Source organism: Zosterops lateralis (assembly GCF_965231275.1).
Source record: "Zosterops lateralis genome assembly, chromosome: 6".
NCBI lineage: Eukaryota > Metazoa > Chordata > Aves > Passeriformes > Zosteropidae > Zosterops > Zosterops lateralis.
In genome coordinates, this window is record NC_139761.1 from 2448189 (window position 1) to 2475036 (window position 26848).

Below are 26848 nucleotides of genomic sequence, written 5' to 3' on the forward strand. Positions count from 1 at the left end.
AGGGACAGGGACAGGGGATGGGACAGGGACAGGGGATGGGGCAGGGACAGGGACAGGGGATGGGCAGGGACAGGGGATGGGGCAGGGACAGGGGATGGGGCAGGGACAGGGACAGGGGATGGGGCAGGGACAGGGATGGGGCAGGGACAGGGACAGGGGATGGGACACAGCCGGGACAGGGGATGGGCACAGCCGGGGACAGCGAGCGGCGCAGGGGAGGAGGCAGCGGGGTCTGGGGATGGCAGAGGAGAGCGGGAGGAGGAGGAGAGGAGGAGGAGGAGGAGAAGAGGAGGAGGAGGAGGAGGAAGTCGGGGCTGAGCCGCTTCCTGTAGGCAGCGGGATGAGCGCAGACAAAGCTGGGTGGGGACTCGCCGCTCGGGGCTGCTGCTGCTGCTGCTGCTGCTGACCACCCTCCTCCTCCTCCTCCTGCTGCTGCTGCGGCCGCATCCCTCCTCCATCCATCCATCCATCCATCCATCCATCCATCCATCCATCCATCCATCCATCCATCCATCCATCCATCCATCCCTCCGTCCGTCTGTCCGTCCCGCCCGCCCCGCGGGGACCGGGGCATCACCGCCCGCCTCCAGGTACGGCCGGGGCTGGGGGCACTGGGAGCACTGGGAGCTGTTACTGGGAGCACTGGGAGGTCTGGCACTGGGAACACTGGGGGCACTGGGAGCACTGGGAGGGCCAGCACTGGGAGCACTGGGAGCACTGGGAGGACTCACACTGGGAGCACTGGGAGCACTGAGAAGGCTGACACTGGGAGCACTGGGAACACTGGGAGGGCTGTTACTGGGAGCACTGGGAGCACTAGGAAGGCTCACACTGGGAGCTGTTACTGGAAGCACTGGAAGCACTGGGAGCACTGGGAGGGCTCACACTGGGAACACCGGGAGCTGTTACTGGGAGCACTGGGAGCACTGGGAGGGCTCACACTGGGAGCACTGGGAGCACTGGGAGCTGTTACTGGGAGCACTGGCAGTGCAGGTGGGGCTGGGCAGGGCGGTCCCCACCCGCCTATCACTGACCCCCATGGGGACCCAACCACTCCCTAAACCGACAGAAAATCCCCCCAAATTTCTCAATCCCCCCATCCCACGGGGGCTCGGGGGGCTCGGGGGGCTCAGGGGGGTCCGGAGCCGGGAAAGGTGCCTTGTACAGGGAGCTCAGTCTGGCAACAAAGGTTGGATTTACAGGGTTTGATCCTCCTTAATCAGCTGATTTGCCATCACGGGCGAGGCTTTTGCTGGGGATGAATGAGACGTAGTGTTCTTTGCTTTTCTTTCTTGATTTTTTTTCTTTTAATCACGGGAAGGAAGGAAGGAAGGAAGGAAAAAAAGGGGAGACTTTCCCCACCCCAAAATCCCTGCAGCAGCCTCAAGCTGGGATCAGCCCCAGCCTGGCTTGGAAAGGATTTGGGGGGTGATGTTTGTGCAGGTCCATCAATACAGAGCTGTCCCTCTCTCTCCCAGCATTTCTATCAAAATCCCTGTTTTTCCCAGCAGTGCTCAGGGTGAAGGCAATGAAAACTGGTCCAGGGCTCGGTGGGAGGAAGGAATCCAGCAAAAAACTGACAGAGGGAAGATTTGGAATAGATATGAGGAAGAAATTCCTGGCTCTGAGGGTGGTGAGGCCCTGACACAGGTTTCCCAAAGGAGCTGTGCCTGCCCCAAATCCCTGGAATTGCTCCAGGCCAGGTTGGATGAGGTTTGGAGAAAGCTGGGATAGTGGAAGGTGTGGATGGCAGGGAGTGGAATGGGCTGGGCTCTAAGGACCCTCCCAATCCATAGCGGTGATTCCACAATTCTCTCCTCCTTGCTGGAAAATGATTTATATTTAAGGAGAATCCTGACAGGCAGCGATGCTCCCTCATTAATCAATTCCTAATGAGCTCCTAATGAACTTAGAGCACGGCAGGCAAAGGGCAGTGCCTGGGAACAGCAATGATCTGCCACTGCTGCTCTCCTGCTGCTGGCTCTGCCTTCTTTCTTTCCCTATTTCCCCCAAATTGCTCATGATCCATCTCCTCACCAGCAATCCTGAGCTCCTCACTCCTGGAAAAAGGGGCTGGGGGCTGTGCTGGATGGGTGGCAGCAGCCCATCCATCCCCTGGCAGCAGCTGAGGATTTTTTTTTTTTTCCTTATAACTGGATTTCCCTGAATGCAACTGGAGCATGCGATTTTAATCCTCTTCCCCAGCATATGGCCGCTGGCTGGATTGAAATATGACTCAATTAATTATTGCCAGGAAAGCCCTGGGGCCAAGCTTTGCTCCAGGAGGAGGTTTGGAGGTGCTCCCAGGGCTTCTCACGGGGCTTTTCTCTCCCTTTGCTGTGGGATTCAGGGATGTGGCTCAGCCCCATCCCACCCTCAGTTTCTGGGTTGGCCCTACAAGACCAGGCATCACCCCAGCTGCTCCTTGGCACCAGTTTTGGGGCTTTTTTTTAGCCATTTCCAGCCTTAAAAGAGGAGGCAGGGATGCCAGACCTGGCAGTCTCAGCATCACCTGGATAATGACTGGAGGCAGCCTCTCCCCCCCCAAAAAATGAGATATTCCCATTTTGGGAGGACCTGTGGGTCCTCACACGGTGCCTGCATGAGCCCATCCTCTCCCCAGACTCCCTGGGAGCTGCCAGCTTTGCTCCCAGTGGATAAAGGATCTCTTGGGGTTTTCTCCTTGCAGTCATGGGCTGGTGGGGGCTTTGTGGGGCACATTTGGGTTTTGGGGAGATGATAACTGGGGCTGTTTCATGGTTCTCGAGACCAGGAGCAGGCAATCCTAGAGGGATTGATGGCTGTGAGACTGTGAAGAAGCTCTATAATTATTATTATTATTATTATTATTATTATTAATCCCCCAAGCCCTCCTGCCGCTTTGCCACCCCGTGCCAAGTGGAAAATGCAATCAAAAAGCAAATTTTTTCCCGGGGTGGGCAGTGCCATCCCCACCTGGCAGCTCCTGCTGGATTTCCAGGGGCTCCTGAATCCCGGTGAGTCACCGAAGGAGGACAGGCAGGCGCTGTTTCCATAGAAATTAGGGCTGGAGAGACGGTGCTGGAGCTGCACAGACCCCCCTAAAAGTGCTGCCCAGGGGCTCCTGTCCCTCTCCATTTCTCTCCATCTCTCCCCATCTCTCTCCATCCTGCTCCATCCCTCCCCATCCCTCCCCATCCCTCCCCATCCCTCTCTCTCCATCCCTTTTCATCTCTCTCCATCCCTCTCCATCCTGCTCCATCCCTCCCCATCCCTCTCCACTCCTCTCATTCCCTCTCCCTCCCTCTCCATCCCTCTCCATCCCTCTCCATCCCTCTCCATCCCTCTCCCTCCCTCCCCATCCCTCTCCATCCCTCTCCCTCCCTCTCCATCCCTCTCCATCTCTCTCCATCTCTCTCCATCCCTCTCCCTCCCTCTCCCTCCCTCTCCATCTCTCTCCATCTCTCTCCATCCCTCTCCATCCCTCTCCCTCCCTCTCCCTCCCTCTCCATCCCTCTCCCTCCCTCTCCATCCCTCTCCATCCCTCTCCATCTCTCTCCATCTCTCTCCATCCCTCTCCCTCCCTCTCCATCCCTCTCCATCCCAGCCAGGACCACGGGGCTCCTCCCTGCCGCTGGCTTGTTCCCGTTTTTGGGCTGAAATTTAGGGAAAACACCATTTTTAGGCATCACTTCTCAGCGTGGCTTCTCCAAGGGGCTCCATCCTGCGGGATGGGGAAAGTGGGATGTGCCCGTGTGTGTCCACAGCAGGAGAACGAGCTCAGGGATGAGGTTGGGTTTGCAGTTTTTGTTGCTTTTCAGGCTCTTTTCTTCCATCTCCCTCTCTGGGCTCAACCCCTTTGTGGGGAGGAGGGATGAGGGCGAAGGCAGAGGGAGATGGACCCCATTCCATGGAAAAGGATGTGGGTGTATCCTGGCCCACTGACCAAGGAATTTTTTTGCTTGTCCTGGCACAGTTTTATTCCCTGCTCGCTTCCAGCCCAGCTTTCCATGTGCATTTTTCCTCCTGGGTGCAAACCCCCCAAAGCCCCTCCCTTTGGAGCACAGGAGCAGCTTTGTCCACCCAAAATCCTGGGGGGAATGGTCAGGGGGGTCTCCTGGTCCTGCTGCTCGTGGGGAAGCTCAGGATGGCTGCAGCTCCCTGGAGAGGCAGGTCTGAGCCAGGAAAAACATGGATTTGGCTCTGTGGAGAAGCCAGGCTTGCTCCAAACCCCATCCAGAGTGGCTGGGATGGTGTTGGTGGGGTGTGGATGTTGGATCAGGCCAGTGATTGATTGATTGATTGATTAATTAATGATGGCTTTGATTATTGATGTGCCTGGCGGGCGGGGAGGCAGCTGGAGGCAGGATCAGGGAATCATGGGCTTGGCTTGGAAGGGATCTGAGACCATCTGGGATGGGAAAGGATGAAGCTGTGCTGAGGCTGGAGCCTAAAATCGCTCATCTCCTGCATTTCATGTGGGAATGACGGACTCCAAGCACCGGGATCAGTGGGAATAAAAATAAAATAAAACAAAAATCCCTTCTGCAATGACATTGGGCCAAGCCTTGAAAAACCAGCACCTGGCAGCTGAGACACCCTGGATAATTCCTGGGAAGCAGCTGCACCACCAGGACCTGCTTATCCTCCCAAACACAATTAGTTTTCACCTTATCTCGTCCTTCCCTGGCTTTTCACTCAGCAGTTTCCTTCCCCTCCTGTCTGTCACCACCATCCTCGTTAGAACCCGGGTTAATTAGTTTATCCAAGGGAAGCTCTGATGTTGCTGGATCCTGGTTGGAGTTCTCTGCTGTGGCAGATTCCTGAGCTGCAGGTTGGTGCTGCTGTGCTTCCCAAAGTGCTGCTCCCAGCTGGAAAAGCTCCTTTAGCTGAGCTGCTGTCTCACTTTAACAGGTTTATCTTCCTGCCCTCTCCTGCTCTCCTGAGAGAAGGAAAGTTGGCTCTGTCCGTCTCATGATGCTCCTTAGGAACAGCTTTCCTGCTTGGAAAGGTCCTGGATTGGGCACCTGCATCCAGGGATTTGTGTGGGAAGAGGCTGAGCCTTGGAGCTCATCAGGAATCCTGGCTCAGATGAGATCCCTCAAATCCTTGGCAGAGCTTGGGATGTTCCCATTGCAAACTCCTGGGTGTTCCTGGTGCTCAGCATGGATAAATCCCAGCCCCAAAGCCTGGGCTGCTTCCAGCTTTTCCTGTGCCCATCCCTGCAGGCAGAGCCATGGGGACATCAGTGCCCTGTGCCACCACCAGCTCCTCTGTGCAGAGACAAAACCTAATTCTGGCACATTCCCGGGGTAAATCCCTGCTGAGGATCCCCCTCCTCCCTCTCCTCCTGCCCCTGCCTGGGTAGGAAGAGCTGGAGGCCCGTGTCCCCAAGGCTGGCACCTCCAGGAGAGCTGTGACACTGCCAGGATGGGTCCATTTGCTAATTAGGGTCATTATGGTCATTATGGTTGGATCCTTCAGGTGTTGCTGTGCCAGGAAACTTCAGGCTTAGAATGGTGGAATTGTTCTTCAAGTCCAGCCATTCCCACCAAGTGTGTCCCCAAGTGCCACATCCACATGGCTTTTAAATCCCTCCAGGGCTGGGGATTCCACCCAGTGCTGGTGTCTCTAATTCCTGTGTAATTTTTGCCAATTCCCTTTGAACAATTTGTTTTCCCTGTTCCTTTTTCCAGAGGTGGTGCTGAGCCCCTGCAGGCAGGGAAAAGCCACCATCCCTGGGGACAGGCACAGTGTCCCCTTGCAGAGGATGTGCAGGAGCCCTGTTTTCTCTCTTGTTCCCATCTGAGCCGTGTCCCAGAGGAGACACCAGGAGCTGGATGAAGTTCAGGAGTATTTAACCTGTTGGATGGCACAGGGAGCACTGCCAGGTGTCCCAACAATCACAATTCCCTTAGGGGCAGTTCTGAAGGGATGCTGGAAAGATTTTTCAGGCTTCAATTGTCTCAAAATCCTCCTTGAAGTTGTGAATCCCTGTGCAGGAGCTGTGGGTTAGGAAGAACTGTGGTTTGGGGTCATTTTGGGTGTTTTTCCAGCTGATGTGGGATGCTCAGGGTGGATTTGGTTCCTCTTTGGAGCCTTTGGTTCTCCTTTGGGGCAGGTGCAGGGAAGGGAGGAGGATGATGAAAGTGTTGGGAATCAGGAGTGCCAGGGAAATGTCTCCACAGTCCCCCTGTCCCCAGGGGACACCAGGGCAGTGCCAGCCTGTGACATTTGTCATCATTAGGGCTTTGTTATGTCTATAACCAAAGGTCTTCTGCACATAAACCTTGGGAGAAACAGGCAGGGCTTGGTCTGAGCCTCCTGAGGACAGGAAAAGTTCTCAGTGCCAGAGGAGACCCCAGAGGTGCTCCAAGGGCTGGAACCCCTCTGCTCCAGGCTGGGAGAGCTGGGAATGTCCACCTGGAGAGGAGAAGCTCCAGGGAGAGCTCAGAGCTTAAAGAGGCTCCAGGAGAGCTGGAGAGGGACTGGGGACAAGGGATGGAGGGACAGGACACAGGGAATGGCTTCCCTTGGCCAGAGGGCAGGGATGGGTGGGATATTGGGAAGGAATCTCTGCTCTCACCCATCACTCAGGGCACAGCAGAGCTGTCCCCATGGCTGTGGCATGAGCCCATGGGTGTCCAGCTGTCCCCAGGGTGTCCTGCAGGAACGTGGCCAGGTCTTCTCCACGTTCCTTCTCAGGGACTTCCTTTGCTGGCCCTGCAGCAGTTTGGGGTTTGTAGTTGGGGACCCACCATCCCAACCTCTCTGAACCTCTTCTGATTCATCCCCAGGCCTGTGGCTGCTGCTGGAAAACCCCCAAGCAGAGGTTCCTCACCTTGGGAACACTGACCAGGCGTGGTGGATTCCAGGCTTTGTGCAGAACCTTGGCCAGGGTTGAGGACAGAGCTCCAGTGTGACCCTGGGAACAGCTTTAGGTGTTGGGAAAAGCTTTGGGTTCAATCCTTGAACTCTGCCTGTGCTGCATCCCTTGGATTTTTAATCTCCTGGAGATGTGCTGGTGTCTGGGCGGGGCTGGCCCCATCAAAACCCCTTGCATTATTTATCAGCTGGTTTAATAGAATTGCTCAGCTTCACATCCTTTGCTCGGGGATTTGTATCTGCCTCTGGTGCTTCCCTCACTCCCCGTTTAATGCCAGTGGGGGGGGGGGAAATTCTCCCTCCTCCTTCCTCCCTCCACACTGGGAATAAAGGGAATAAAAAAGATTATTTTAATGCAGCGAGCCAGACTTAAAGAGAGGTATAAGCAGCAAATAAGGGAAGTGCTGATTATTATTTTTTAAGCTGAAAATCTGAGCCCTGTTGGAAGTGTTTCCTATGAGATGATGTAAAAGTTAGGCTGGTTTTGAACCTACATCCTGCCTGGAACTGAGAGCCTCCAAAAGAGCAGCTGCTTCCAGTGACTTTACAGCTCAGGAAAAATACAGAAACCCTCTGAAACTGAGGTAGGGAAATGTGTTTAATCCTGAGCAAGGCAGCTCATGGTGGAAATCCAGTGATTCCAGAAGGATAAAAACTGGGAGTGGACACAGAGGGGAATAAATGAAACACCTGCACGGAGAGGGAAGGAACCCAGCTGCCTTGTGCTGCTTAATCCTTCCAGCCTTTATAATTTTTTCATCTTTTATTCTTTCTTTTTGCCGTGTGTAAGTGTAAAATCCACCCGCCCAGGCTGGCGGCTTCTCCCGCCGCCCGCGTAATCCCGGAGTGTGCTGAGCGTGTGTCATCATCCCACTGGGTGGGAAAAGCAGGGCCCTTGACTCAGCAGGGATGCTCTGCCAGGGTTCTGAAAGGGGGAAAAAAACAGGCTGGTGCAGGGGATTTGGGGCTCTGGAGGTGCTGGATGTGGAGGTCAGTGAGGATGGAGACAGGCCAGGGAATGGTGTGGAGGGAGCAGCTGGGGAGGGAAAAGCCAATTTTGCTGTTTTGCAGGAGTGGTGTGGTCAGGGAGAATGGAGGTGGGTCAGGCCTGGTGCTGTAATTCTCTAGGGAAATGGTCTCTCCCTCCTGACCCCCCAGACTCCCTGACCACTTAGAGTGACCCTTCCTTCCTCCTTTGACCCCACTGGCTGTGGTCCAGCTATCTCTGCTCTGAGCTGGGAGGATATAAATTGTCTCCCCTTCCTTTGTTTTATCTCTTTCCCCCCTGGAAACTCAAAGAATAAACGCCTGGGACAAATGTCCTGGGGAAAGGGCCTCTTCTGAGATATCTCACCTCATCCTTGGTATAATTCTCTCCAAATCCTCCTAATAACTGAGCTGGCTAAAGCCCCCAGGAGAAGGGCAAGAGAGTGAATTTATTGGCCTGGAGTGAAGGGAAGCTGCTGAGCACACACTGCTGCTGCTGCCTCTCGGTCCCTGCCCCAATTCTGCCACTCTGGCCGTGCCCTCCTCTCCTCCTTTCCTCGGGGAAGGGCCCAGGTGTCCTCAGTGCCTCCACAAGCAGGGCCTACTTTAGCCTGGAATGCAGCAGGGCACAGGGGAGCCCGAGGCAGCAGCGGGGCACAGAGTTAAATTTAATTGGGATAATATGGGTCAGCACCAACAACCTACTTCTGCCAGCCTGCCCAAATAACCTGGTTTGAGCTGGGCCAGGGCTCCAGCCCTGCCTGCATCAGTGCCTGCATCAGTGCCCTGATCCACACCTGCGGCCCTGCCTGCATCAGTGCCTGCATCAATTCCTGCATCAGTGCCCTGATCCACACCTGCGGCCCTGCCTGCATCAGTGCCTGCATCAATTCCTGCATCAGTGCCCTGATCCACACCTGCAGCCCTGCCTGCATCAGTGCCTGCATCAATTACTGCATCAGTGCCTGTATCCCTGCCCTGATCCCTGCCTGGATCCCCACACACATCCCTGCCTCCATCTTTGCCCACATCCTGCTCATATCTCTACCCAGATCTTGTCCACATCCCTGCCTGCATCAGTTCCTGCATCCTTGCTTACATCCCTGCCTGCATCCCTGCCCTGTTCCACACCTGCAGCCCTGCCTGCATCACTGCCTGCATCCCTGCCCCACACACATTCCTGCCTCCATCTTTGCCCACATCCTGCTCATATCCCTGCCCAGATCTTGTCCACATCCCTGCCTGCATCAGTTCCTGCATCCTTGCTTACATCCCTGCCTGCATTCCTGCCCTGTTCCACACCTGCAGCCCTGCCTGCATCCCCACACGCATCCCTGTGTGCATCCCTGCCCACATCCTGCTCACATCCCTGCCCAGATCTTGTCCACATCCCTGCCTGCATTCCTGCCATGATCCACACCTGCATCCCTGCCCGCATCAGTTCCTGCATCCCTGCCTACATCCACACCTGCATCCCTGCCCGCATCAGTTCCTGCATCCCTGCCTACATCCACACCTGCATCCCTGCCCACATCCCTGTCTCTACAGCTCTTTCTCCATCCCTTCCTGCATTTCTGCCTCCATCCCTGCTCTGATCCCTGCTCACATCCCTGCCCTCATCCCCATCAGCTTGGAGAACTGCCCCCCTCTCACAGCCTCAGCTTTGCCAGGCTGGCAAATGTCAGAGCCAGCACAAGCCACACTGAATTCCTTTTCAAAGTTACAGATTGTGGAAATACAAAATGAACAGGGAATTTTTTTTCCTCCCTATTTTTTTCCTCCTTTTTTTGCTTTTATTTTTCTCTCTTTATTTATTTTTTTCACCTCATTTTAAACCCTATTTTTTCCTCTCCTTTTCCTCATTTTATTTATTTTTTCCCCTCATTTTAAACCTTTTTTCCTCTCCTTTTTTACCCTCTCAGAAACCTGCTAAACCCTCCCCCGTTCCATGTGTCTCCCCCACCTGCACAGTGGGACAGGGCCCTCAGCAGATGCTCCTCTCACTTCACGGCTGCCTCAGGGATGTGAAACCCTCACAGCCCCAAGACCAACAGGGTTTTACCCCCACAACCCACGCCTAAAACACACCCAATCCCCCAAAATTTATCACAGAACTCCCATCTCCATGTGGTGCAGCTGCTGTTGGAGGAGCTCTGAAGGCACCAGTTCTGGATGCTGTAAAAAACCTGGAGAAAAAAAGGAATCTCTGAATGGTTTGGGTTGGAGGAGACCTTGGAAATCATCCAGTCCCACTCCCTGCCATGGGCAGGGATAATTCCCACTATCCCAGGTTGCTCCAAAACCTGTACAGCCTTCAAAAAAAAAAAAAAAAAAAAAAAAAAAGGAAAATTATTATATATTTTTTTAAAAAAAAATTCCCAGCTTTGTTCCTTCCATACCAAGGATGGGGAAGAGAAATACCAGGCAGCAGCTCTGGGAATTCTGTCTGCACTCTCAGCTGGGCTCTGACCTGTTTGCTGTATTTGAAGCTTGAAATAGAGCCTTATGAGTAATGTGGTTCAGGTGCTTATCACCAATTAATTAATTCTTTTGCACCGTGGATATACCTAATTAAAGCAGTCTCAGGTAATTCCTGTGGGTGGATGGGGGGGTCCAGATTAATGGGGCTGTTTAATGGGGTTGTTTTCTCTGCTGATGTAACTTGTTGGGTGATTCCCAGAGGCTGGGGAGGGTCATTGGGTTCCCTGTGAGTTTTACTGAAAATAAAAAAAAAATCTCATAAAGGTTTGATTGGGGTGAAATCATTGGAGGATGATTTCCCATCATGAGGGATTTCTGCAGCCCAAGGATTTTTTTGCCTGCTGCAGGAGGGGTTGTGGGGAAAAAAAAAATGGTGATGCTCTAGCAAAAAAAACCCCAAAAAACAAAAAAACACCAAAAAAACCCAACACCCAAAAAACCCAAAACAAAACAAAAACAAACAAACAAACAAAAACAACAAACAAACAAAAAACCAACAAAAAAAACCCCCAAAAAATCACAACCCCCCCCCCCCCAAAAAAAAAAAAAAAAAAAAAAAAAAGGGGTTTTATTTGAGCTGAAAACTGATTTGCAGAGGGTGCCCCTAAAATAGGAACTTTGAACCAAATCAGGGCAAAGTCTTGTCCCAATTCCTCTGGGGTGGCTGGTTTGGTAAATCATGGAATCATTTAAATGGGAGAAAAATCCCTGAGATTGTGGAGTCCAACCATTCCCCAGCCTTGAATTTGGGGTGATTTTGTCTGAGGCTCAAGGGTGGCTTTGTCCTTTTCCAAATCCTCTTGGAAACGTGGTGTTGACACAGCCAAATCCCCAAATCCTCCTGGAAATGTGATGCTGGGAGAAACAACTCCATTTGCAGCTCTCCTTTCATCTTCCCTTCCCTCTCAATCCTCATTTCCCATCAAGATCTTTATCCTGATCCTGGCCAATACTTAAGAGCAGGATGTTAAAAACCGAAACCCATGGCTGGGTATGTTAATTAACATGAAATAAAAGCACTTGGCTGCTTCCATTAATTAAAGGTCAGGAGTTCAGAGCTGGATGAGCAGATAAGGAAGGAATTCCTGATTTGAGGGTGGTGAGGCCCTGGCACAGGTTGCCCAGAGAAGCTGTGGATGCTCAATCCCTGGAAATGTTCAGTGCCAGGCTGGATGTGCTCCCTGGGATAGTGGAAGGTGTTCCTTCCCCTTCCAGGGGTTGGAATGGGATGAGCTTTAAGGTTTCTTCCAAGCCAGAGCAGTCTGGAATTGTGTGTGGTGCAGATGCTCTGATCCATCTGTGGATTTTGGGGAATTTCTGGAGCTCCACTCCTTTGCTACAGCACCCCCCAGTCTCCCAGTGACCTCTGGGTGCTGTTCAACATTTTATTAAACCTTAAAAACCCAACCCCCCTAAAAAAACCCCATTAAACCTTCAAGCATTTTCATTTTCATGGCAGGGCTGAGCCCTGGTGGAGAGCAGGGAGCTGGAGCTGGTGTGACAGGATGTGTGTCCTTCTCTGTCCTGCTGGGGTGTCACAGAGGGTGACATCTCTTCTGTGTCACTGCCTTGCTCCCCAGGATCTGGGCATTCTTATCCCCTGCTATTTATTCCTCAGGATTTGGACATCCTTGTTCCCTGGTACTTGGGCATCCTTATTCCCTGAAATTTGGATAATCCTTATTGCTCAGGATTTGGGCATCTTTATTTTCCAGTATCTGGGCATCTTTATTCCCTGATATTTGGGCATCCTTATTCCCTGGTATTTGGGCATCCTTATTCCTCAGGATTTGGATGTCCTTATTCCCTGATATTTGGGCATCCTTATTCCTTAGGATTTGGATGTCCTTATTCCTCAATATTTGGACATTCTTATTCCTCAAAATTTGGACTTCCTTGTTCCCAAGAATTTGGGCATCCTTATTTCCCAAATACCTGGGAATCCATATTTCCCTCTGTATGGGCTTTCTCATTCCTCAGGGTCTGGGCATCTTTATTCCCTGATATTTGGGCAGCCCTGAATTCTCCAATATTTGGGCATTCTAATTTCCCATTATTTGGACATCCTTATTCCTCAGAATTTGGGAATTCTTATTCCCCAAGTATCTGGGAATCGTTTTTTCCTCTTTATGGGCATCCTTATTCCTCAGCGTTTGGGTATCCCTTAATTCTCCAATATTTGGGTGTCCATGTTCCCCAATATTTGGACATCCTAATTCCTCAGTATCTGGGCATCCTTATTCCTGAGGATTTTAGCAGCCCTGAATTCCCCAGTGTTTGGACATTCTTATTCCTCAAGTATGTGGGAATTATTTTTTCCTCTTTATGGACATCCTTATTCCCCAATATTTGGGCATCTTTATTTTCCATTATCTGGGCATCCTTATTATCTGGTATTTGGGCATCCTTATTCCTCAGGATTTGGACATTTGGTCCTTATCCTTCAGTATTTGGACATTCTTATTCCTCAAAATTTGGACATCCTTGTTGCCAAGTATGTGGGAATTCTTATTTTTCCAAATATCTGGGAATCTGTATTTTTCCCTCTGTATGGATTTTCTCATTCCTCAGGATCTGGGCATCCTTATTCCCTGATATTTGGGCAGCCCTGAATTCTCCAATATTTAGGCATCCTTATTTCCCATTATTTGGACATCCTTATTCCTCAGAATTTGGGAATTCTTATTCCCCAAGTATCTGGGAATCGTTTTTTCCTCTTTATGGACATCCTTATTCCTCAGCGTTTGGGTATCCCTTAATTCTCCAATATTTAGGTGTCCATGTTCCCCAATATTTGGACATCCTAATTCCTCAGTATCTGGGCATCCCTTATTCCTGAGGATTTTAGCAGCCCTGAATTCCCCAGTGTTTGGACATTCTTATTCCTCAAGTATGTAGGAATTCTTTTTTCCCCTCTTTATGGACATCCTTATTCCTCAATATTTGGGCATCTTTATTTTCCATTATCTGGGCATCCTTATTATCTGGTATTTGGGCATCCTTATTCCTCAGAATTTGGACATTTGGTCCTTATCCTTCAGTATTTGGACATTTTTATTCCTCAATATTTGGGCATTCTAATTCCCCAAGTATGTGAGAATTCTTTTTTCCCTCTTTATGGGCACCCTTATTCCTCAGTCTTTGGGAATTCCAGGCTTTTGAGAATTCCTTATTTGCCCTTTATGTGGGGATTTGTATTCCTTGATATTTGACCATCTTTGAATTCCCCAGTAACTGGGAATTCCTTGATATTTGGGCATCTTTATTCCCTGTTTTTTGGGCATGTTATTCCTTGGTATTTGGGCATCCTTATTTCTCAGAATCTCAGCATCCTCATTCCTCAAAGTGAGGGAAGAACATCCAGAGCCTGATCTGCTCCCACCACTGGGATTATTCCAACAATTTTTCCAGGGTTTTCCCCCAAATAACAACTTTAGTGGTATTCCCATGGTTTTGGACCCTTTTTCCAACCCTGGAGCAGGTCTGTGCTCCCTCCCTGTGGCATTGCCATAGAGACAACCAAAATCTTGTAGGAATTGTGGCAGAAAGGACCAGAATAAATGTCTTAATCTTCTAGTACTTCACTTAAACAATCTTTAAAAAAAAAAAAAAAAAAACCAACCCACAAAAACCCCAAAAAACAAAAGAAGGAAGTGGAGGTTGGTTCCTGTTTGCTCTGCTTTGAACCGTTGGGGGCCTGAGAGAAAACAACTGAGGTTCCCACAGCTCGTGATGCCCAATGGGGCAGAGACTCCTCCAGGGAAAAGGGACAGAGCAGGAATGTGAGGATTGACCCTCCTAAATCCATCTGGGCTCCAGTTCGTGGTCACCTCTGGCACACACAAGGTGGGTGAAGGGCACATCCCATCCCTGACAGAGCCAAGCCCAGCCCTGAGTTCTTCCTTTAAAGCAAAATTCAGGAAAAAAAAAAAAAATAAACCCACCTTTTGCCTCGCCTTGATTATTCCCATCCTTGGGAAATACCCAAAGGGCAGGTTGGACTGGGCTTGGAGCATCCTTGGGATGGTGGAAAATGTCCCTGATGATGAACTGGATGAGGTTTAAGGTCTCTTTTGAAACCAAACAATTGTGGGATCAATAATTTGGGGCTGAAATTGGTGCCCATCCCGCTGCTCCTGTTTGGCAGGAGGGATGGAAGCTGTTGCTGTGGAAACAGGCTCGGGTTATTTTATTTTTTTTTCCCCTACTCTGTTGTCTTTCAGTATATTTATTTATTTCTCTGACCTGCAAGCTGTTTCCCAGGGATTTAAACACCCTCTTGGACATCTGGGATGAAAACATGGCTGGGAAAGGGAATAAAATCCCTGTGGAAAGGGGCTGGGAGTTGTGGCTGGGAGCATCACTCAGGATTATGGTTTTCTTTGCCTCAGAGAAGCTCACAAGGCACAAATCGAGCTCAGACCATTTTCTTTTTTTAAGGAAAGAGTGAAACTTGTAGAATTTGGGTGTATAAAGGCTCCTTTCCCAGCCAGACCTTGTAACTCCTGTTGGGATCCATCAGACTGTCCCATCTCCCACCCCCTGGAAAACGTGGCTCTGCTATTTTCTGCTTTGCCTGTTGTATTTTTATACTTTACTGGATATACTTAGCAAATTTTTTTTTCTTTTTTTCAGCTGAGCCACCTATTTTTAGCCTGTGGCTTTTAGCAAAAGCCACGAGATGCCTGGCAAAGCCCCTCACAGGGGGGATTCCCACCAGCCCCATGCCCAGTTATCCCTTCTGGATGCTGCTTTTGGGGAGGAAAAGGCAGTTTTTGGGAAAACCTGTTTGTCTCAGTGGGGAATGCAATGAGCTGGGCTGGGCTCAGCTTTTGGGAAGGGCTGGGACAAGGAGAAATCCCAACATGAATGAGATTTGGGATGAATTTTTCTATTATAATACCCAGCCTGGAACCTTTTCTGGACCAAAACCCCCCCCCTTTTCTGGACAAAAAAATTCCAAAAAATACCCCAAAAAAACACCAAAAACAAACAAAAAAACCCCACAAAAAACCCAAAACCTTTTCTGGACCAAAAAACAAACAAACAAACAAACAAACAACAAAAAAAAAAAACCCAAAAAAAACCCCACCAAACTTTTCAGGACAAAAAAAACCCCAACCCTTTTCTGGACCAAAAAAACCCCATTTCTGACCAAAAAAAGCCCTTTTTTTCTGAACCCAACCCCTCTGGGTGAGTCCTGCCTGGTAGGAACAACCCTGATCTCTGCTCTCCCCAAAATCCTGCCTGTCCCACCCCTTTTGCTATAACTGAGTGGAAAATGCTGGTGCATCAGGGATGGAAAATATGATTTATTTTGCAAGCAAGGAGCAGGGAGGGTGCTGCTTTCATCCCAAAAAGGAGCTGTTTTTTGGGGTGGGTGATGCTGCTTTTGGTGAGGGAGCGGAGAGGTTTCAGCCTGGCCAATGTCAGCACTTTCTGTTTCACTCTTGCTTTTCCTTTTGCTTCAGAAGGGAGGGATGGGTTTTATGGGAAGCAGAGAAAAAACAAAAACAAAAAAAAAAAAAAAAAAAAAAAAACAACAAAAAAAAAACCAACTCGCTGGGAGGTGTAAAAAAAAAAAAAAGTCTGGAAAATTGAATTATTCAGGTTGGAAAAACCTTCTGAGGTTGTTCCTCAAGGCCACCACTGAGCCATGTCCCCAAGTGCCACATCCACATGGATTTTAAACCCCTCCAAGGGATTGGATTTCCCAATTCCAGCGCCTGTTCCAATCCCAACTGGCAGGAGAGGATTTTTTTCCTTTAAAACTGGAAGTTTTAAACCACAGTTGGATGGGTAAAGCCTCAGACCTTGAGAGATGCAGGAGGTTCCTTGTGGTAGCAATGAAATCCCACTCAGGGCCTGTTTGGCATTTCCAGGAATGTCAGGAATTGTTTCCCAAGTTTAGTGGTGCCTTTGGACCATGAAATCCCACTCAGGGTCTGTTTGGCATTTCCAGGAATGTCAGGAATTGTTTCCCAGGGTTAGTGCTGCCTTTGGACAGTGACAGACCCAACCCAGTGCAAAATGTGCTTTTAGAGACCCCCTTTCTGTAATGGCAGAGCCAATTTGGGGTAATTGCGCTAATTAATCGTAGAAGTCGTGGGATGGTTTGGGTTGGAATCAAATCATGGAATCTGTGGAATGGTTTGGGTTGGGAAGGGATCTTTGAGCTCATCTTTTTCCACCTCCTGCCATGGGCAGGGACACTTTTCCTCTATCCCAGGTTGCTCCAAGCTCCATCCAACCAGCCCTTGGACGCTTCCAAGGATGGGAAAATGCCATTTTTTAAAAAACATTTAGGAGAATTCCAATCTCCACCCATGTATACCTTGAGCTAAAACCCAACTAAAAGAAGAGAAAAAAAAAAACAATTCATGGAGGTGGTTCAGCTCCAATTCCATGGGTTTGGAGCTGGAGCTGGTGATGGATTCCAGGATCCTCTGAGCTGAGCTCTGTGCAGAGCAGCTGGTGCTGACGAGGAGCTGGCAAAATGAACCTTAATTATTCTGGGCTGCCAGAGCCCCACAGGAGCCCAGGCTGGGAGGGGAGGAAAGGGATGGCAGCTTAGCAGGAAGGCTCAGCATCCAGAAATGCTCCTTTTGCTGCGGCTGTTTTGGGGCTGGATGTGCCATTTTGGAGTGGGAATGGATCCAGGGATCCAGGTGGTTGTCCCTTGGCCTGGAGCAATGGTGGCTTTTAGATAAATCACAATCTCATCCCATCAAGCTGCTCCACATCCACATTTGTTGCTCCAAATCACGGGTAAAAAATAAAGATTTTAGGAAACTGGGATGAAAAGAACAAGAGCTGGCCCAGCTGCATCAGGGATCAGGATGTGCCTCGCTGTTTGCCCACCTAAATCCCAATTTTTGGTGCCTCTTTGGGCTGGGTGCTGCTGGTGACAGGAAAAAAAAAGTCATTCAAATACATCAAAGGCTCTTCATTCAGCAGACAGCAACAAATGAGGTGGTTTTTTTGGAGCTGAGGGACCAACTAGCAAAAATCAGCAGAAAAATATTCATGTTCAGATGTTTATTGCTAGTGATTTTCATGGAATCCCAGAAAATTTTGGGTCGAAAGGGACCTTAAGGCCCATCCCATTCCAACCCCTGCCATGATGTTGTTTTATGGAGTTGAGGGACCAACTAGCAAAAATCAGCAGCAAAATTTTCACGTCCAGACGTTTATTGCCAGTGATTTCCATGGAATCCTAGGAAATTTTGGGTCAAAAGGAACCTTAAAACCCATCCCATTCCAACCCCTGCCATGAGGTGGTTTTTTCAGAGCTGAGGGACCAACTAAAAAAAATCAGCATCAAAAATTTCACGTCCAGACGTTTATCGCCATCGATTTTCATGGAATCCTAGAATAGTTTGGGTTGGAAAGGGACCTTAAAGCCCATCCCATTCCATCCCCTTCCATGAGGTCGTTTTTTGGAGCTGAGGGACCAACTAGCAAAAATCAGCAGCAAAAATTTCACGTCCAGATATTTATTGCCAGTGATTTTCATGGAATCCCAGAATGGTTTGGGTTGGAAAGAGACCTTAAAGCCCATCCCATTTCATCCCCTTCCCAATCCCACTTTTCACCATCCCAGGTTGCTCCAAGCCCTGTCCAGCCTGGCCTTGGACACGTCTCAGGTTCAGCTTTTCTGGAAAACCTGTGCCAGAGTCTCACCACCTTCACAGGGAAGAGATTTAAGCCAAGCCAAGCTCCTGGAGCATCTTCCTCTCCTTCAACCCCCCTTCAGCTCCTCTTTACTCATTGCAGTCGACCAAAGAACAGCCTGGAAAGAATCCTCAGATCCAAGGAAAAATGGCAAAATGTTCATCCAGGTTTTATCCATTAATTCATCCTGGATTTTTCCCTTTTATTCCCCCATTTTTTTCCTTGATTTTCCACCATTCCCCCATTTTCTCCCCATTTTTTCCCTAATTTTCCCCTTTTATTTTTTTTTTCACCGTTTCTTTACCATTTTCTGTCTGATCTTTTCTGTTGTTTTTTTCCCCAGAATTCATTCCAGATTTTCCCCAATTTTTTTCCCCATTTTTCCCCATTTCCTCCCCAATTTTCACCTCTTTTTTTGCTGTTTTTTCACCTTTTTTTTTTTCACCGTTTCTCCGCCATTTTCCATTGGATCTTTTCTGGGATTGTCCCCCCAGAATTGATCCCAGATTTTCCCCATTTTTCCCCCCATTTTCCCCTCGATTTTCTCCCATTTTTTCTCCAATTTTTGCCATTTTTTCACCATTTTTTTACCATTTCTTCTTTGTTTTCCATCTAATCCTTTCTGGGTTTTTTCCCCGAAATTCATCCCAGATTTTCCCCATTTTTTTCACATTTTCCCCTCAATTTTTCCCCATTCCCCCCAATTTTCACCCTTTTTTGCTGGATTTTTTTTCCATTTTTTCACCATTTCTTCACCATTTTCCATCAGATCTTTTCTGGTATTTTTCCCTGGAATTGATCCCAGGGGAAAATTTTTTTTTCCCAGATTTTTTTCCCAGGAACTCTGATTGTGACAGGTCTGGGGGCACCAAGTGATGCTCAGGAGGCACTTTCTGGGCTGGGCTCCCCTTGAGCATTGACACCACCTACAAAACAGGGGACAGGATAAATATTTCAGTGTTGCATTTAGTGGGAAATTTATTATATATATTTATAAATATATTCATCTATTATATAAATATATTTATATATATATAATAAATTTATTATATATAAATATATTATATTATATTATATATATAAATATATTATATTATATATTATTATATTATATTATATTATATTATATTATATTATATATATAAATATATTATATTATATTATATATATAAATATATTATATTATATTATATTATATTATATTATATTATATATATAAATATATTATATTATATATTATATATATAATATATTATATATATAATATAATATAATATAATATAATATAATATATATTATATATTATATATTATATATAAATATATTATATTTTATATATGAATATTATAATTTATATTATATTAATATATATTAATATATATTAATAAATATATTATATATTATATATAAAAATATATTATATAATATATATAGATATATTATATATAAATTATATATAAAAATATATTATATGAATATATAACGTTTTATTATATTATAATTATAGTATAATATATAATATTATATATTATATTATATATAAATATAATATATTTATATTATAAATATATTATATGTAAATATATTATATATAATATAATTATATTATATTATAAATATGAATATATAAATGTATTATATATATTTATAAATATATTTATATATTATATTTATATATATATATACACAAATATTTATATATTGGTCTCCCTTGACCCCATTTGGGGAAATTTGATTATTCCCATGGTGATGCACTAATGGATACAGATCACTGAGGAGCTGTGCCAACATTATCCCAATTCAATCTCCAAATCCTCTCCATCAGAGCTCAATTCCTGGCTTTAGGCAGCAAAAATCCCAAGTGTGAAGCTAAAAAACCACCCAATATTTCCATGTCTTCCCATCATCCCAGGGCTGCTCTCACACTGAGCTCTCACTCAGCTTGGCCTGACTTTTCTGACCCTCCCAAGGGAATCCAGACACTGATTTCTTTCACTTAATGGCACCTGTGTGCCTGGAGAATGGGATTCCTGCCTTGGAGCCCACAGGTTAATGACTCCTTCCTCATTATTTTTCATGCTAATGATGTTTAACATTGGCCAGGACATGGATCTTGTCTCTTTTGGGTTCTGTGCTGTAATTACAACTCAGGGACCTGGGCAGGTTGTTTGGAGGTTTGTCTGTTGTGCAGAGGGTTATTTACTGTGTGTGGGAAGGGTTGGGGTTTGTTTAAAGGGATGAAAAAAGCTGCAGAGGGGCTTTGGAAAAGTGACAGGACACAGGCAATGGCTTCCCACTGCCACAGGGCAGGGATGGATGGGATTTTGGGAAGGAATATGAGGGTGGGGAGGGGTTTGCAGAAGTTCCTAGAGAGGCTGTGGCTGCCCCTGGATCCCTGGAGATGTTCCAGAGAAGGTTGGACAGGGCTTGGAGCAACCTGGGATAGTGGAATGGGATTGATTTAAGCCCCTTTCCAACCCCAGACCATTCCATCTCTCTGTGATATATCCAATCCAAAAAAAAACCAAAAAAAACCCAAAAAACCCCCCAAAAACCCCCCCCCCCAAAAAAAGAAAAAACAAACAAACAAACAAACAAACCACACAAAAAAAAACCCAAAATAACACCGTGGAATTTTTGGGGTTGCTCCTGGTGGTCCCAGTGGGGCACACTTAGGGGTCCCCTCTCTCTCTGGGATTTAAAAGCTGTTTTTGTGGCTGGAGCAGCTCCACCAGGGCTGTTTTTCTGGGGTGGGACACTCAAAACTCACTTTGAAATGCCACTTGCTGCTTATTTTTTGTTGTTGTTGTTATTCACAGTGGAGGAAACGCCCCAGGTTTCCCCAGGGGTGGAAATGCTCTAAAACCATCACTAGCCCCAAACTGGTTCTGGTTTCTACTTGAAGCACCTGCAGAGTGGCCAAGGGTGTGGTGGCTCCTGGGAGGCTCCTCTGAGTCACCCCAGAGTCCCCAACATTGTCCTGTGCTCACACAGGAGGGTCCCACCCTTCCCTCACCTTATTTTTGGGGCTGTTTTCCCCATTTTAGTGTCCCCAGGGCTGGCTGTAGTACAAACAAGGGAAGGTTTCCCTTGCAGGAGGGTGGCAGCAGGGTTGGATATATCATTGAATTATTGAAATATAGAGAATTATTGAAAGGATCAGGGTTGGAGTGGCCACACGGATGCTCTCAGCTCCCATGGATGCTGAACATGGAATGACAAGCCCCTGAGGTGATTCCCTGCCACTGGAGCAGGGCACAACATGGAATTTTTAAGGCTGGAAAAGCCCTCAGCACTGCCAATCCCACCATAACCCACATCCCCAAATGCCACTCCTGGAACACCTCCAGGGATGACATTTTGCTGGGACACCCAAACCAGGCAGCAGCAGCATCTCGGTGAAACCTGCACCAGCTGCTGTGCCAGAACCAGGGAAAAAAATAAAGGAAAAGCAGCAGGGATGGACTCTGCTGCTCCAACCATGAAAAAAAAAACTGAGGAGAGATGAGATAAACCCACTGATGGGCTGAGAGGAGCAGATCCAGCCAGGAGCTGGGGCTGGAGAATTTTTGGGAGCATTTTGGGAGATGCTGTTTCCCCCCCCAGCAGGAGCTCTGTGCAGCAGACAGTTAAATCCCTGCCCTGTGCATCCTCCAGCCCTGGGCTGTTTGCCCGCTCACTGAAACCTCTTCCTGTGCTGAAAACCTCACTGAATGCAAAAAATAAACGTCACTGGCGGCTGGGCTTGCCTGGCACAGGGTGAGGGGACACAGGGGATGTGTGAAAATGCCATAAATGATTTTTGGTTTTGGGGTTTTTTTCTCTTTTTTTGAAGGTAGGGAAGGACCAAGAGGAGCAGAGCTTCCCTTAGAGGCACAGATCACTGCAGAGATCAGCTTCTGGTAAAAAAATAACCCTTTCCTTGTGCTCCCCTTCCTCATCCTCAAACCCTGACTGGCCCTGCCATGACTCCTCCAAACACAGGTTGATTCCTTCTATAAATCCCTCTCTCCAAACACTCTAAACCCTTTCAGATGAGCTGGCCATGCCCTCACTTTTTCCTTAAAACATCACAATTCCCTTATTTTAGAGTTTACCCCATTGCCCAGAGGTCTTGCTGTGCCCTATTGCAGGACATCCTGAAAAAAAAAAAAAAATCCCATTTTGGAGCTGGTTCAGGACATCCTGAAAAAAAAAAAAAATCCTATTTTGGAGAACTGCTGGAGGAGCTGGATGCTGAAATTCTGCTGCCTCTGCCAGAGCTCACTGCTGGTAGAAGGTGCTGGAAAAACATCCTGGAGTGGCTTTAATGAGCATTTTCCCCCCCTCCTCCTTCTGCCTGGGGTAGAAATCTCCAGAAACAGGAAACTCCAGCATCCTGTTTAGCATCTCAATGTGCAAATTGGCAGCAGGGGACAAAGGCAGGGAGGCCAAGGGACACTGGACACAGGCTGGGCACTGGCAGGGGCAGAGAAATGAGTCTGGCACAGAAATCCTGTTCTTTGATTTTTGTTGCTGTCAAATAGAACAGCAAACAGCAAAGCAGAGCTCAGCTGGCATCCTGCTGCTGCAGACTGGGCTGTGACAGTGACAGTGACACCAAAGGGACATCCCTGCTCTGGGGACCACTGGCAGTGTGTGTGTCCCTGCCCTGGGTCATTTTAGTGGCTCCAACACTCCACAAGTGTTGGAACCCTGGAGGCTGAAAATTTCAGGTTTTCTTGTGCTAAAAGGTGCTTGACCCTCAAGCAGGCACCACATTTGACTTGAGGCTGTGGAACAGAGTTTCAAAATTGAGTGATGGCCCTGGGGTTGTGGAGTTTGTATGGAATTGTGTGATCTCACAGGGTGAAAAAACTTGGATTTAAGATTTTAGTGTATAGTAATGTATGGGGCAAGATGGAGGATTTTGGGCATTGCTTGGGTCCTTCTTCTTCACCTTCTTCTTTCCTTCTTCTTCACCTTCTTCCTTCTTCTTCATGGGTTTGGGTGGTTTGGTGTAATTAGGTGAAAAAAAGGCATTGCTGGCCTTGGGTGGTCATTATTGGGTCAGAAATGTAAATAATACAGGTGTCACCATGTTATTGGGTAATTAGCACTCAGATAACCTTGGAAAGAGTTTGAACCTCTCTATTTTACCTCGTTTCTCTAAATTGCTAGTTAGTGCTCATGCCTTGTGAGTCTGTAAATAGATAAGGAATAATAAACATCCAACTCCGAACACGAAACTGCGACTCCCTGTGCATTAATCCCAATTCTGGCATGGAAAAAGAAGCCAGAACTATCACATACACATATGTACAACCCCAACCTCATCCTTTGGGGGCTTGCAGGGCTGATCCTGGTGTGTTCCTGCCCACAGCCCATCCCAGGAGCACCCCTGGCCTGCCCATGGCAAGCAACAACACTGCCAGCATAGCACAAGCCCGCAAGCTGGTGGAGCAGCTGAAGATGGAGGCCAACATCGACAGGATAAAGGTAGGGGATCCCTGGGAGCTGCCTCTGGGAAGGCTGGGAGGAGGTGGCTGCTGTCTCCAAAGCTCGTGGAGGGAGCAGGGATGGTGGTGGTTGTGGGGGATGATCTTGTTTTAAGTGATCCTGAAGGCCCTGGGTGAAGGTAGTGGGAGATAGGATGATAGAATTTGGGTTGGGGGAGACCTTAAAGCCCTTCTTGTTCCGTCCTCCTGCCAGGGACAACTTTCACTATCCCTGTTTTCTCCAAGCTCTGTCCAGCCTGGCCTTGGACACTCCCAGGGGTGAGAGGCAGCTGGAAACATCACCCTGTGGGGTGGGGGGAAGGAGTGACTGCCCCCACAGCATCTCAGCTCCTTGCTAAGAGCTCAGATCCAGGGAGAGAAGTGAATGCTCCAGGGCTGGGATGAGCTCTGGTGCCTTGGGAGCTGCTGGAATAAAGAGCGAGAGGTTGGTGGGTGAGGGCAGGAAATGCTGCTGTGGATGTTCCTGCCAAGGGATGCGTGGGAGAGCCAGCAGGGATGCTCTAGTCAGTCTTGTCAGGTGAAGGATGGGAATGGGGGAAGGCTGGGAAGGCTGGGAATGGGAATTCAGGATGAACAGAGGTGAAGAACCAGCCCCAGCCCAACCCCAGCCCCAGCAGGGATGTGCTGTTGTACCAGTGGTCGTGCTCTCCTCTCAGATCTGATATTCCCCACCCAGGGATGCTGCCAGCCCTTCCCTGCTGCTGGCACCTCTCCAGGTGGGATGTCCCCAGCTCAGCCTGTGTCCCCTAATGTTGTAATTCTCTAGGGAAATGGTCTCTCCTTCCTGACCCCCCGGACTCCCTGACCACTTAGAGTGACCCTTCCTTCCTCCTTTGACCCCCCTGGCTGTGGTCCAGCTGTCTCTCCTCTGGGCTGGGAGGATATAAACTGTCTCCCCTTCCTTTGTTCTATCTCTTTCCCCACTGGAAATTTGAAGAATAAATGCCTGGGACAAATGTCCCAGGGAAAGGGCCTCTTCTGAGATATCTCACCTCATCCTTGATATAATTCTCTCCAAATCCTCCTAATAACTGAGCTGGCTAAAGCCCTGGGAGGAGGGCAGGAGAGGGAATATATCACCCTAACACAGGGCTCCTCCTTTTTTTTTTTTTTGCAGGTGTCCAAAGCAGCAGCAGACCTGATGGCGTACTGCGAAGCCCACGCCAAGGAGGACCCGCTATTGACCCCCGTCCCGGCCTCAGAAAACCCCTTTAGAGAGAAAAAGTTCTTCTGTGTGATCCTGTAAACCCTGGAGGAGCCTGAAGGGCACTCAGGCCACCCTGAACACTGATGTAGAGTTTTTTTTTAGGAATGGGGACGACCTGCTGGTCCGCAGAATTTAAACAAAAAATAAGTTAAAAAAAAAAATAATAATAACACGGCCTGGAAGCTACAGAGATGTGCATGTTTAAAGAACCTGGCCACCTTTGGGGGAATCTGATGATCTGCATTGCGAGGCAAAAGATCTGAAGTCTGTAGAGTTGCCTAGAAAGAGGAAAAAAACAAACAAACAAACAAACAAACAAAAAAAAAACCCATGTAAAGAATAAATCCGTGTTCACTTTTCTGCCCACAAAATTCTTCGGTTGTTCCGTGTTTAGAGCACCCCAGAGCGGTGCTGAGCAAAGTTAACTGCTAAGGATGTGTATAACCTTCTTGGAATGATCTCGTTGGTTTCTTTCCAAGCTAATACTTTTTTTTTTTTTTTTTTTTTTTTTTTTTTTTTTTTTTTTTTTTTTTTTTTTGATTTGTCAGATATAATAGCGACAGGTGAGGTGGCTGTGCTGTTCTACTCAATGTTTGGTCTTGTGCTATTTTCATTTCTGGCTGTAGCGTAGCAGGGGGTGGCTGGAGGGCAGCCCCGTGTCCCCCAGCAAACCCCACTTTTTTTCCCATTCTCTCTATGGTTAGCTTCGGTTCTGCGAGTAGAAGTGATTCCTGTGTCGTGCTTGGTGCTTCCTTAGCCCTGTGATGACATTCAGTGGTAGTGCATGAGAGTTTTTTAATTCCGTTCATCCGCTCCAGACTTTTCTTTTCCAGCGTTCGGCACCACGTGCTGGTGGAAGAAGCCGTAGGGAGGGAACAGAGGCGATTCTGGAAGCAAAGAGAGCTCCTGAGATGCCTTAGACGTGCCTGAAATAACCTCCTGCCACGAGGGCAGGTGCCAGTCCCGGTGCAGGGCGAGCCAGAATCCGAAAATCAAAGTCGACCACTTCTTTCCGGGTCTTTCCTTCCTCCTACACCTCTGTGCCTCTGCCCTCCTCGCTTGGTCCTGCTCTTTTCCCGGTTCCTGGGAGCTTTTCCTTCCCTCGGGGCTGGTCTGGAATGTTGCTGGTGTGTTGTTCAGTGCTGGGATGTTGCTTCAGGGGGGATACAGCCCTGTGGTGGGATGCTAGTCTGAAATGGGATGTTGCTCCTCCATGGGATGCTGCTCCTCCATGGTGGGATACAACTCCATGGTGGGATGCTACACCAAAATGGGATGTTGCTCCTCCATGGGATGCTTCTCCTCCATGGGATGTTGCTCCATGACGAGATACAGCTCCATGGTGGGATGCTGCTCTACCATGGAATGCTGCTCCATGGTGGGATACAGCCCCATTGGTGGGATGCTACTCCAAAATGGGATGTTGCTCCTCCATGGAATCCTGCCCCATGGTGGGATACAGCCCCATGGTGGGATGCTTCTCCTCCATGGAATGCAGCCTCATGGAGGGACGCTACTCCAAAATGGGATGCTACTCCATGGTGGGATTCTGCTCCATGGTGGAATACAGCCCCATGGTGGGACACTGCTACTCCATGGGATGCTGGTCCTCTGTGGAATGCTGCTCCTCCATGGAATGTTGCTCCATGGCGAGATACAGCTCCATGGTGAGATACTACCCCCAAAATGGGATGTTGCTCCAGCATGGGATGCTGTTCCTCTATGGAATGCTTCTCCTCCATGGAATGCTGCTCCATGGTGGGATACAGCCTCATGATGGCATGCTACTCCAAAATGGGATGCTTCTCCATGGAATGCTGCTCCATGGTGGAATGCTGCCCCATGGTGGGATACAACTCCATGGTGAGATGCTACTCCAAAATGGGATGCTGTCCCACCATGGGATGCTGCCCCACCATGGGATGCTGCCCCACCATTGGATGCTGCTTTATGTCAGGATGTCTCTGCCCTTTCCTGCCCCCAGCTCCTCTCCCATTCCTGCTCCCCCCTCGCCCTGTTGGGAAGGGCTGTGGGGCTGCTCCTTCCCGGAGGTGCCTGATTCCCTGTTTACACACAGCCTGGGCTCTGTGCCAGGCTGGGCAGTTATTCCCAGGTCTCCTCCATCTGCTCCCAGCTC

General features: G+C 48.4%; 1 protein-coding gene across 3 annotated transcripts; it reads left to right on the forward strand.

Moving 5' to 3' along the window:
- Positions 1-337: 337 nt before the first annotated feature.
- GNG2 (G protein subunit gamma 2) lies at positions 338-26344 on the forward strand. Of its 3 annotated transcripts, none has more exons than XM_083863251.1 (4): positions 338-590; positions 21842-21908; positions 23369-23484; positions 24622-26344. In XM_083863251.1, exons 3-4 carry the CDS (start codon positions 23398-23400, stop codon positions 24748-24750), a joined length of 216 nt encoding a protein of 71 aa, XP_083719377.1. In that variant the 5' UTR covers positions 338-590; positions 21842-21908; positions 23369-23397; the 3' UTR covers positions 24751-26344. The 3 variants fall into 3 exon arrangements, with proteins under 3 accessions (XP_083719377.1, XP_083719376.1, XP_083719378.1); XM_083863250.1 differs by lacking the exon at positions 338-590 and adding an exon at positions 13492-14178; XM_083863252.1 differs by lacking the exon at positions 338-590 and adding an exon at positions 13492-14178 and having other exon boundaries at positions 21846-21908.
- Positions 26345-26848: the final 504 nt, after the last annotated feature.